This window comes from Periophthalmus magnuspinnatus, chromosome 16, assembly GCF_009829125.3.
Source record: "Periophthalmus magnuspinnatus isolate fPerMag1 chromosome 16, fPerMag1.2.pri, whole genome shotgun sequence".
Classification (NCBI taxonomy): domain Eukaryota; kingdom Metazoa; phylum Chordata; class Actinopteri; order Gobiiformes; family Gobiidae; genus Periophthalmus; species Periophthalmus magnuspinnatus.
In genome coordinates this window covers 5,008,620-5,021,904 of record NC_047141.1, presented here as the reverse complement: position 1 = coordinate 5,021,904, position 13,285 = coordinate 5,008,620, and the positions used below count along the sequence as shown (strand labels likewise).

Below are 13,285 nucleotides of genomic sequence, written 5' to 3'. Positions count from 1 at the left end.
TGCTGAGGAAGCGGAACCCCCCCCCTTCCCCTCCATGACCCCTCCCTCTCCCCTCCTCCACCCCCTTCACTCAGCACAAAGAGCGCCCGGGGCCGTGTTATGTGACGCTCTTAAAGGCCCTAGCATCAGCCCGCCCCCTGGACAAAGCCCCCCGAGTGAGAGTGTGCTTTTCCTGGCTCCTAATGATGGGTTTCAGCTTGTGGGCCTGACCCCCCTGCCTAACCACTGTCCAGGCTCCAGGCTCCGGCCGTCCAGTACTGTCCAAAGACTGTCCAGGTATTGTCCAAATACTACTCTGGTTCTGTTCCAGTACTGTAGTGATATTACTCTGTCCTGGTACAGTCTCAGTGCTGTCCTGTCCTGGTTGACTGAGGGGTCTTTGGTCGACTTTCACACCTGCACGTTGGGTTCATTTGGGCGGGTGTGAAAGTGGGCCAGTTTGATTCGGTGCAGACTACAGGGCCGGTCCGGTTCCAAGACAACTTCAACTTCAATTCTCTGTGATGTAAATGCAAACTGACCTTGATCCAGCCCAACTCACACTTTTTGATCTAAACAAGCCTCCGTAGTGCACTGAACATGAACTAAATAAACCCAGTGACAAGCCTCATAGTGAGGGAGAGCAGGCATGGCAGCTTTTTATCATTCTCTCATTTTGACTGACTGTGGTGACGTAATACATATAAATAAATAAATACATATAAATGATAGTTTTACAGTTTTGCATTTGTGAAGGAAAGTAGAAACATGTTCAAAATGACAGAAGTAGAGCGTTCTGAAACATATTCACGCTGGGAGAATTCTGTTCAAAAGTTTGGCACAATTTAGAAGAAACACATTTTTTTGGACAGTTGAATGATTATTTAAACAGGATAAAGGTGTTTTCTTATCATTTAATTTATGAAATAATAATGTCAGTGATGTTAGAGGAGTTTTGTCCCGGTGTACAGTGTGGTTGCTTGATAACAGTCATGGAATTCCCTGGAGTGATGGCATGATTTCCAACCAGGAAGTGAAATTTTAAAGGAAAAAAAAAAGCTGAACTGGGCCATTTTTACCTTTTTTTTTTTTTTTTTTATCGTAAATGTAATGTTCTTACCTCTGCTTTAGTAAAATGAGCAGTTCAGCATGTCATAGGCACTTTAATGCTTTTATTTCTCTGTGATAAAGTTGTCATAACTCTGTGGTCAGTTCACCGGGTCATATCCTGCAGCCGTCACATCTCTGAAGTAAACTTTCTGTGTCAGCTGCCCGCGGTGACCCGGTGTGGAGCAAATGTGTCCCACATATTTGTAAAATCCAAATGAGAGATCCAAACATCACTAAAATGTGATACAACTCAAAGTGCCCCTGACAGGTTGGACTCATTGTACTAAAACACACTTAAGATCATTATATTTGGGATTTTACTAAAGATTTTACTATTTATTTCCCCTTTTGGTAAATCCAGAATGACACTTCTCTGTATTTTTTATGTAGATTTATATCAGTGTGTCTTATGTCATGTCTCAAGCCGCAAAACGTGATCGTCCAATCAGATCCGTTTATTTCAGTGACACGTGTAAAATGAAGGAGCTCAGTGGTCACCTACGATTTACAAACAAAATCAAATTTCTCTCAGCTCAGACGAACAGAGTGAAGTGCTTCAAACACTGATTCTGCATAAACCCACCATGTTTTCAGACGCCTGGGATATTTCTTTCCTTTATTATTTCCGTGCGACTCTTTAACTGATTGGAATTCCATGAATGTTACCTAGCAACCATGTAATACACTGAGCCAAAACTCCTCTAATGCCACAGAGATTATAATGTGACAAATATAATTATAAGAAAACGCTTTTATTTTGTTGGAGTCGTGCTTAAAGTCTCTAAAGTTCTTGTGTAAACTGTGCAGAACTTTTGGACAGAATTCTCCCAGTGCGATGTCAAGAGAACAATCTACTACCTGGACTTTACAACATATTTTTCAACAAATTGCTTCTTGATTTGTGTAAAACTATAATTCATATTTACAACAGGTTTTATTCCACCAAATTAAGTAGAAATTGGGGATCATAAAAGCCTGTTTAAATAGTGTAGAAAGTAACAGCTCAAGTAGGACTTTCCTCATGCCAGTTCACTGTCTACACCTGTTCTCCAGTTTTCCTTGTGTGCCTGTAAATATAGTGACTGTGACCTGTTGTGCTGGGTTGATTTGGATGCTAGTGGTCCCGTTCCGGCCCGGTCTGGAGCACGGCCCTGTCACTGTCACTGCACAGACACAGCCCTGCCACTTTCAGCTCCTTCATGGGATCTGAATGTTTTGAATCGGTTCATTTGCGCTGAAGAACCGTTCAGAAAATTGGCTCTTTTATATATATTTCTATGACAAAAGCGAGTGTGAGAGCTCATTTTATCTACAAACTAATCACCAAGGCTCAGAAATGTTTAAAATGGTTCAAACTGAGAGTGGGAGTGTGTTTACCCTTTCAAATAATGCAGAATCTATACAAAACATTGCACTAGAATAATATATAGCATAAAAATTCATAGACAACTGAAAGAAAAGGATTTGATTCTTTAAAAAAACAAACAAGAGCCGCGCAGGGTTTGAGTGTGTGGATGCTCGTGTGCGTAAACCAGTCCCTGAGCTCCGGGGGCCCCTCTGAAGTGGACCTGAGTGTCACTGAGGGGCCCCTGAAGAGCGGCGTCGCGGTCGGAGGCCCTCAGAAAATGCCTCCGCTAAAGAGCTGTTGTCACCGGAGCTGCCGACGGCTCCTGGTTCTCACCGTGGAGTGGCCCTCGGGTCAGTGCGGGTGTGTGAACGCGTGTGTGGGGCCGGTGGTCACTTTGGGGGGGGGGGGTACGGTGGACTGGAGGACACATACATCACACGCTGACAGGGCAACAATAGCACAGGAGCACGGGGCCACGGGGTCTGAGCGCAGCCTACTGACCACAGCACATCCGGGTTTGGAGTCAGAGGGGCCCGAACACGCTGTGCGAGATTTACTGTTTGTGGGGGGGGAAAAAATCCCCATTATGTTTGTTCTGTTCTGTCCATTTTAAAGACGCTGTACCTGAATTTGACATAAAGCATCTTGTCTTTCCCTGACCTTATGTAATCCTGAACATCTGAATTTCTCACTGCAATGAGTTTATAAGAGATTTTCACAACTTTCAGAGGCCAGAGCAGAGTCACGGTGAAGCCAACAACATCTAATATGAAAATTAGAGCTGGGCAGCAATGACACTTTTAACAGAGATTAATCACATGCTCATATTGATGTGCACAAAGGTCAAAAACGACATAAACATGCTTTTTCAGCTAATGTTTATTTGAGCTTTTAGGCCTAACTCTACTGCTGTACTCTCCAGTGTTGTGCTGGGTTCACTTGGATGATTTGTCTCTGTATCTGGGGCTAAGTTATTTGAGAATTAAATCTAAATCATATCAAAGGCCTCAGTATTGGTCTGTTTTATTATTTAACCTTTAAAGCTGAAACTATTTTTATATCAAAAGCCTCTATACCTGTGTCTGTCCTGTGTAGCTCCTGCTGCTCCTTTCTGCTCACTATGAGTCTAAGAAATCTGCTAGAGTCCTGGTTTAGTCTCGTTTTAGTCCTGATTCAGGTCTGGTGAGGGTCAGTCCTCCTGTTTAGTGTTTGTTCAGTTCTGGTTCAGTTCTGGTTCAGTTCTGGTTCAGTCCTGGTTTAGTCCTGTGTCAGTTCTGGTTTAGTCTTGGTCCAGTTGTGGTTCAGTTCTGGTCCAGTTCTGGTCCAGTTGTGGTTCAGTTCTAGTTCAGTCCTGGTTTAGTCCTGGTTCAGTTCTGGTTTAGTCTTGGTCCAGTTCTGGTTCAGTTCTGGTCCAGTTCTGGTCCAGTTGTGGTTCAGTTCTAGTTCAGTCCTGGTTTAGTCCTGGTTCAGTTCTGGTTTAGTCTTGGTCCAGTTCTGGTCCAGTTCTGGTCCAGTTGTGGTTCAGTTCTAGTTCAGTCCTGGTTTAGTCCTGGTTCAGTTCTGGTTTAGTCTTGGTCCAGTTCTGGTCCAGTTCTGGTCCAGTTCTGGTCCAGTTGTGGTTCAGTTCTAGTTCAGTCCTGGTTTAGTCCTGGTTCAGTTCTGGTCCAGTTCTGGTTCAGTTGTGGTTCAGTCCTGGTTTAGTCCTGGTTCAGTTCTGGTCCAGTTCTGGTTCAGTTGTGGTTCAGTCCTGGTTTAGTCCTGGTTCAGTTCTAGTTCAGTCCCGTCTCAGTCCAGCTCACTGGTCACTAAACCTGTGGGGTTTTAATATCTCTGTATTTTTCAGAGTAAACTTGACAGACACGTGGTAAACTGCGCTAATCCTGAATCATGTGTTTAGCGCCACTTTTCAGACTTTAGCGGCCGTTTCTCCTGATCACTCACTCTTTTTTGAATAGTTTAAACACTCTGTCTCTGTCTCTGTCTCTGTCTCGCTCTGTGCAGCAGGGCGCCACTCCTCGTGTCCACTGTCCCGTGCGGAGACAGAGGAGAGGGCGCGCGCACGGGCCCACACACCGGAGCGGGCTCTGCGGGTTTTTGACAAATGCTGACACACGTGACCTGCGTTAGGGCGCCACAAAATAATCCATCACGATCAACATTTTTATGTTATTTTTATTTTTTCACGTGCCCAACCCTGATGCTAACGAGCACGTCCTGATTCTCAGACAATAAAACGCTTTTTAATCAGATGCACACAGCGGACTTATTTTGACCTTAAGAGCTGCTTATACAACAAACACGAGTACAACACTGAGTACAGGGTGTTTCACTGAGCTAACAATTCAGTTTATCATATAGAAGATCAAAAATTGTGATATAAATGTTTGTTTTTTTGTTGTTGTTTTTTTTTATTTTTAAGTTTTAGCATGAAAATCTTAAAATCTTTAAATTGACTCTTGTGAACTTTAAGCCGTGTTATAAAGCTGTTACCTCCTCAAACACACACCCGGAGTTGTGTTTTGTTTCATTCGCAACACTTTCTTATTAGTCTGTCATCTCCAGTGTTCTGAATGCTCTGTTCCACCTTGTGATGTCATGGCGTGGTAGTTTTCACGTTAAACAGCTCCTTTTACCTTTAGTTCAGTAGTAGATCGGCAACTCCAGGCGCTGAAATGATCGAAATGATTCTAGAAATGAAGGTGTGTGGAGTTTAAAAATACACTTCCTGTATTACCACATGATGACATCACAAGGTGGAACAGAGCGTTTTCTGTTTGGGAGAAGGTGCTCAGCCTAAATCAGAGTTTGTGTGTTAAACATGTGTGAGTGAAACAAAACACAACTCCGGGTGTGTTTGTGATGAGGAAACTAGATTATAACACAGATCAGAGAATAGCGTGATACGGGCCCTTTAATATAATGAAAACATGAGCCCCCGTCCCTCCCTCTCGCTGCCTCCTCTTCTTGTGTCACGTGAGCCCTCTCCCCACACCCACCTGTGACTCCCCCTAAACTCTTTGACTACTTAGACTACTGAGTGTGACTAATTCTCCCACACTAGGATATTGTCTTGTGCTCTTGGGCCTTTGTGTTCCTTTCAAGCCTTTTCATTTGCGCTCGGGCCTGTGTGCGGCCGGGTTTGAGGGGGGTGGGGCTGGGGGCTCATTACGGCTCTTTAATAACAACAATTAGCCCCTTCTTATACCTTCTTATGCCCGGGGTTCTGCAGAGAGACCCAAAGAGAACCCGCTGTGGGTGCGAAGGGTATGGGGTGGTGCTGGGGTTGTCAAAAGTATCGAAAAACAGACACAAATCGAGACTAAAAGTAGTTTCGAAGCTACGTTTGAGCAGGTAGCGATACTAAAAACGTTAAACATTCACATTATTAACTGTAACACATAATATATTTACATCACCGTGTTTCCTTTTATTATTTTGAAACTGCTATATTCTCCCAAAAAAACAACTTAGTAACATGTTTTATAAGTTACGCACTGCGAGTCGCCCCTCTCTTTGCTCCTCACGCTAAGTCACTCCCTCTTCAGAGCGTTATCACAATCAGCTGCGTCCCGCTAATGAAACTACTGCACATCGCACCAGGTTTGTGAAGTTGTAGTGCACAGTTTTGTATCATGTTTTTGTATATTTATGAAGAATTGTCGTGTGGGAGCATGTGTGACGTCAGCATGTGGGCGGAGCCTTGGACAAAATCTCGCAGCTAACCATAATAAAGGTTTGAATAGGGAAAGGTAGATAAAATACTGAAAAGGATGACTTATAAAATCTCTCCAGGCATGTTTTTGATCAGGGGACAATGTTATAACATGGTAGGAAAGCTCAAGAAAATACATTTTGCATAATACCTCCACTTTCAGCAACTTTCAGCTGAGTCCTCCGTGTATCACTGATAAGAAAAGAAAATTGGAGAACGGAGTGTGTACATCACAGTGGGTGGACCAGGAGGGGTAGATCGGGGCAATGATGTCACACAGGAGAATAAAGATCACCCAGACATGAATCAACAAATACAACTCAGAGGCTCAATGAGAAAAAACAACTAGAACATGGTTAAAAGCTCTGAAAAGTCCATTTTACAGAATATGTTTACTTTCAGATATTTACTGTCTGAACAAAGTAACAATATTTAGTACTAAGACATAAACTGAGTGGAGGTAGATTCAAGATTCGAGGTTTTATTGTCATTGTCACAAGTAACAACGACATGACATTTAGAGCATTAAACAGTGAGCGGGGCTGTAGTGCCACACGGTGTTAGTGCAGTTTATACAGTACAAATACTCAGACTGGAAACATGTTCACTACTGAGAGAGCAGTAACATGAGGCAGACACAGCGCTGTAAGCTGTACATGAGTGTGTTTGAGTCCAGGTCACAGTTATGGCAGATTTGAGGAGTGGAGAGTTATGATTATGTGCTAGAAGTTGTTTCCCGGAGCTGTCCTGTGGTGGATGTGTACACAGGTCCAACAGCTGACCACTGTCGTCCCCGGGGACCATCACAGCTGACCTCAGGGTCAGTCCCAGTCCTGGAGCTGACAGGAGCAGAGTCACGCAGAGCGGCGGGAACACGGCTCCTCTGGAGATCTCAGACCCATTCCCAGACTGTCTCCATCTGTCCTCAGCCTCAGCCCCCGGGACTAAGGCCCAGATTTCCACCAGGGCCCCCATCTCCACCAGGATCAGGACCAGGGCCCGGGACCAGGGCCGGAACCAGGGCCAGGACCAAAGCAGAGACCAAGGCAGAAACCGAGGCAATGATGCCGTCTATTTATGAAGTGCACCAGTCCCTCCTGCAGCAAAACAGCCCCACAGCATGATGCTGTCACCCCTGTGTTCTCAAACTTGCAAGGTTCCCCCTTTTTTCTCCGAATATAACAATGCTCATGACAAAACAATTTTAGTTTGGTCAGACCACAGGACACATCTCCAAACATTACGGTCTTTGTCCCTGTGCATTTGTAAAGTGTAATCTGACTTTTTATGTTTCTTTTGGAGTAATGTCTTCTTCCTGCAGAGTGGCCTTTCAACTGTGTATAAATGTATCATTGTTTATGTGATGAGGACAGAGCTGTATATAAAACATACATGACACATGTGCTATAACCACACCAGACTGTGTCCATGGGCTCAGTTCATCAGCTGCATGTTCCCGACACTGGAGGAAAGGTGGGTCAAGTGTTTTGCCCAAGGTCACAACAATATGCTCTAGAGCCACAGCAGGATCATAATTAGCAGTGATTCACAGCACAGAGCACTTCAAACAGAACTGATGACGAAAGGTTAAAAATGTTTGCTTTAATTTGTTGACATTAGATTTACAAGAATTTTATTTTGGTAAAGTTTCACAGTTTATTGGTTTAAAAAAGTGCAAAAAAAACCCAAAAAAAAACCCAACCTCTTTCACCAATTTGAATTATGTTCTTTCAGATAAAAAAAATAAAATAAAAATAAAAAAATGCTCTGTGCATCTTGCTTGTTTCCACAGTATAATCTAGAATGTTCCACAGCTTGTCTTTCTCCTTCATCAACTATTGAATAAACTATTCAGTAAACATTTTTATTCAAGTGTTTATTCCCCAAAAATCAGCTCAAAGCATGCATACATTTAAAGTTTTTAAATCACAATTTAATTAAAGTGTAGTTTTAAACCTACTCACTGGCATTAATATTTGCTCTAAACTACAGTTTTAGCACATGCTGTTCATAATAAGACTGTATCCTGTTGTATTGTCAGCTATTGAAACAGTTGTATTGTAATTTCATAAATGCAGAACAGATGGGACTAGTCATGCGTGATCCCCTTGTGTAGCCTGAACCTTTTACATGACAAAACATTTCAAAACTGGTTTGTATTTTTTTAAGTTTATTGTGTTATTTGGTATCATTTCAATGTCATATATACTCTTCACAATTTCATAGATTGAACAATGTTAAACAGTTTGATTTGCATTATGGAATCATCTTGAGAGCCTCAGCAGCGTCATAACAGACAAGTCTGCCAGAGCTGGTCTCACACTGCCCTCTTGTGTCAGAATAGTGCAGAGAGGTTTTTACGGTTCATCATGTGTTTTACCCTGTTCTAATGGAGAATACATCATACTTAATACCACTATTTATTAAGATGCTCTACTTTTCACTTACAGTTTTAAATGTTTTTTTTCTGACCACACTGCTGTAAAATAGCTCCTGAAATCAGCCCTGAGCACGAGACAACTCACACGAAGGACCTCTGCTCACGGCTCTTGTTATAACCCAGAATCCTTGGACTCTGGGTGTGTCTGTGGAGATGTGGGTCACTGTAATAGGCCATATGTTTACTTCAGACGCACCTTACACACCTGATATATCACATTATATCCACCCCATCTGCCCTAACACAGTCCAGCAGGTTTAGCTCTGCTCAGTCTGCAGCTTCTGCTGGACCGTGTGGTCGCCTTTGGAGCCGCCCAAGCAGCCTGGACTCTTGCCCAGAGAGGGGTCCTTGGCCCACTGCTGTGGGGTCTTTGCCTGGATGGCTAAAGCGTGGACTCTAGTGCTCAGTTCCTCCTTCAGTGTATCATTGACCAGGCGATGGCGCTGTAGAAGGGACAGACCATCAAAGTGAGGGCTGACCACCAGCACCCTGAAGTGAGACTCTGAGCCCGGGGGCACGGCATGCATGTGGCTCTCATTGTGCACCTCCAGGTGCTCCGGCTGCAGAGCCCCCGTCAGCTTAGCCCTTATGGAGGTCTCCACAGGGCGGCCGGGGTCCGAAGCCATGAGGGGCCGTGAGTGGAGCAGACGTGTGCAGACGGAGTGCACAAACGCAGGTCTTCGGGACAGCATCAAAACTTCAGCACTAGATGAACAGATAAGGACAAACACTTAAACTCCGTGAGCAGTGAACAACAACACATCAGATTAAGTCACAGAGCACAGGACAGTGGGACAGTAGAGTGGGACAGGACAGTGGGACAGGACAGTGGGACAGGACAGTGGGACAGTAGAGTGGGACAGGACAGTGGGACAGGACAGTGGGACAGTAGAGTGGGACAGGACAGTGGGACAGTAGAGTGGGACAGTAGAGTGGGACAGTAGAGTGGGACAGTAGAGCGGGACTGAGGGGTTGTCTGAAGGGTTCATCTCACACCGTAGAACATCAGAAAACAAAAGAACTGTGCTGAGGACAGCAGCCCGTCACCCTAAGAGCAGACCGGGCACGGGCCCGTCACTCCCCGGATGAGCTCCCCGTGCGCGTGTAAGGCCCGTGTCTGTGGTACCACAAAGGACAGAGGACATAAGACAGAAGACAGTAACACAGAGATGCGCCACACTCCCCCTGCACTCACCTGACAGACAAGGACAGATCCTTGAGTGTCCACGGCCTCCATCTTGCTCTTCTCTCTACACGTCTTCTTCTGTCAGTTTACGGCGGGTGGCAACCGTAAAGTGTGTAATACCGCCCCCTGCTGTCTTGACTGTGTGTGTCATGGATCTATCTTGTATTTAGAGTGTGTTACATTTGTGTGATTTTAGCCTCCCAAAAGGTCCTTGCTGTGTGTCGGTATGTGTCTGGTCCTTGCTCCTTTTCTGCTTGTCTCTTCTTTGGTTCTTTCGCGCATATGTGTCGAATAAATGATAATGTTTGTGTTTCTTGGAGTTTCTGAACCTGTGGCTCGTGACAGTTGAGCTCGTTCACATCGCTCATGCGCGGTCATGTTGTGCCACGTGACCGCTCTAACCAATCAGAGCTGGAGTTTAGCTCGAGCGGTTAGAGCGTAGTTTAAAGCTAACGATTAAAAACGTTTTTTCAGACAACAGACGGATTTTGAGCGGAGAAAACGTTTATGTACTTAAAATAGGTCAAAGTTGCCACAAAATTTGACCTTTGTGAAAGCTGTAGGTGCCCTGTCCGCTGAACACGAGCAGTTTGTGATCACATTGTGCTCTATGAGGGAAAGGCTTTATGGGCAGGAGGGATTTTTATGTTGTAGTACCAGTGAGTGGCCACTAGTCCAGCTCCAGACAGCTCCGAACAACAGGACGCCATCAGGGATTTTAATAGAGTCATAGGACACAGGTGAAGAGAAAGGGTTTAAAATGGAAGTGACGAGGACATGCATGGACCGTCTGTGTTATAGAAAGTACAAGAAAAACAATATCACATGGACTGAAGACAGAGAGAGAGAGACAGAGAGAGAGACATAAACAGAGAGAGAGAGAGAGAGAGACATAAACGGAGAGAGAGACAGAGAGAGAGACATAGACAGAGAGAGAGAGACATAAACGGAGAGACAGACAGAGAGAGAGACATAGACAGAGAGAGAGACATAAACAGAGAGAGAGATAGACAGGAGAGAGAGAGACATAAACAGAGACATAAACAGAGAGAGAGACATAAACAGAGAGTGAGAGAGACATAAACAGAGAGAGAGAGATATAAACAGAGAGAGAGCGACATAGACAGAGAGAGAGACATAAAGAGAGAGAGAGAGACAAACGGAGAGAGAGAGAGAGAGAGACATAGACAGAGAGAGAGACATAAACAGAGAGAGAGAGAGACATAAAAAGAGAGACAGAGACATAAACAGACAGAGAGAGACAGAGAGAGAGAGAGACATAAACGGAGAGAGAGACAGAGAGAGAGACATAGACAGAGAGAGAGAGACAAACAGAGAGATAGAGACATAAACGGAGAGACAGACAGAGAGAGAGACATAGACAGAGAGAGAGAGACATAAACAGAGAGAGAGACATCGACAGAGAGACATAAACAGAGAGAGAGACAGAGAGAGACATAAACAGAGAGAGACAGACATAGAGAGAGTGTGAGAGATAGATAGAGAGACAGATTGAGAGACAGATAGAGAGAGAGACAGATATATAGAGAGAGACACGGAGAGAGAGACAGAGAGGGGGAGAGAGAGAGACAGGGAGAGAGAGACAGAGAGAGGGAGACAGAGAGAGAGACAGAGAGGGGGAGAGAGAGAGACAGAGAGGGGGAGAGAGAGAGACAGAGAGGGGGAGAGAGAGAGACAGAGAGGGAGAGAGAGAGAGAGACAGGGAGACAGAGAGAGAGAGAGGGGGAGATGGGTGGATGGACAGATATGATGATGGATAGATGTAAAATCTAGACATTAGATACAAATGCTTTTATTCTTCAGTGGAAGGTCTGTGAACCCTCTCATCTGTTCAAACTCAAAACGATGCTCTCAGCTTGAGGCGCACGTTTACACAGCACTAAAGAGTTTGAAATGAAACCACCAAATACAATTTTCACACATTTATTCTTCTGGTGTCATATCCATGAGATTCTCACATCCACAATGAACAACTGAAAAACATCACCTCAAATACACCATGAGACAGAACCATTACAGAACCCTGCTTTACGGAACGCAAACATCACTCGGATATGTTTTCTAGACAGTATGCTCCACACATGTGTACTACACTAACTACAACACAACACGATGGCAGGCCACCAATGAAAGATACACCCTCAAATCCAAATTATTGCTTTGAGCGGTGAAGGGAGTCCAGCTCAGACACAGGTCTCACTGCGCCCTCTGCTTCAGTGTGCTTGTTTGTGTGCTTCTATAAGTCTCCAGTTTCAGATGTGCTGTTAATCGCACCAGGATGTCATTTCACTTAAAGAGGGGGTATTTGACTTCTTTCACTACGGGGTATAACTGCTAAGGCATAACATATTTAGATCACTGTGTTACCTTTTATCCTAATACGAAAACAACGTATCAGCATGTTTTATAAGTCTTTTTGCTCTCCGTGCTAAGTCACTCCCCCTTCAGAGCGCTATCACAACACAATCAGTGCGCATCCTGCTAAATGAAACAACTGCACGTCGCATCAGGTGTGTCAGTTTTTGTATATTTAAGAGCTGTCGAGGGAGGAGTGTGGGGGACACGGACTTGTGGGCGGAGCATTGTACAGATTCTTACAGCTAAACATAATGACGGATGGAATAGGGCCCGGGAGAGATTGCTAAATTACTCAAACATACTCAGGCATGCTTTTGAAGAGGGGACGGTGTTATAACATGGTGGGAAGCTAAAAAAAAATGCATAATACCCCCTCTTTAACTCACAGGTGTAAAAAAAAATCGATCAAACACACTGTAAAAATGTATACAGTTTTGACAGATGTAGTTAAAACCATACTGCGGAACATTCTCCATAGAGATAGGTACGTTTTATGGCATACTGTGGAAGATTATAGCCAAAGGAACAACATTTCTATGGGAACAAGCAGGAGGAGGCTTTTCTCCAGTCCTGTTAAGAGTCAGGTTTGTGGAGAAGCAAGCCCACTCACAGTAAGGACAAAGTTTTTAAGCGCTATTAATAAGAAACAACCAAAAAACATGCTTTTTTTTTCAATTTTTTGGCTAAAAGGTTACACACTGTGTCATTAGCTTGTTTCTGACTGGTCTGGTATACATGTTTTTGAACATATAGTGTCTGAAATCCTGCAGTTTGCCTGAAATATTCCACAATATGGCATTAAACATAACACAGAGACAAGCAGTGACTCCAACAAAGCAATCGTATTTGAGCAATAAAAATGCCTGAGACAGATAAATAAACAGTATAAATAAACTACACACATTCCAGGCAAATTTCTATTGTTTGGGGCCTAGAAATTATAATTTATAATTTCAAACAGCAGAACAACACGCCATTCAAATCTGATACTGATGATGACCTCTGGAAACACACGCTTCATTTGGAACATGTACAGAACCAGTCAAAGGTTTAGACACGCCCTCTCGTTCAGGGTGTTTTTTTTGTCTTTGTTTACTACTTTATACATTTTAGATACACACTGAAGACAAC

General features: G+C 43.9%; 1 protein-coding gene across 1 annotated transcript; it reads right to left on the bottom strand.

Annotated features, from left to right (window-relative positions):
* Nucleotides 1-7,732: 7,732 nt before the first annotated feature.
* bola1 (bolA family member 1) lies at nt 7,733-10,147 on the bottom strand. The gene is made up of 2 exons (XM_033980822.2): nt 9,785-10,147; nt 7,733-9,294 (listed from the first exon to the last, which is right to left on the bottom strand). Exon 2 carries the CDS (start codon nt 9,279-9,281, stop codon nt 8,847-8,849), a length of 435 nt encoding a protein of 144 aa, XP_033836713.1. The 5' UTR covers nt 9,282-9,294; nt 9,785-10,147; the 3' UTR covers nt 7,733-8,846.
* Between the last annotated feature and the right edge of the window lie 3,138 nt (nt 10,148-13,285).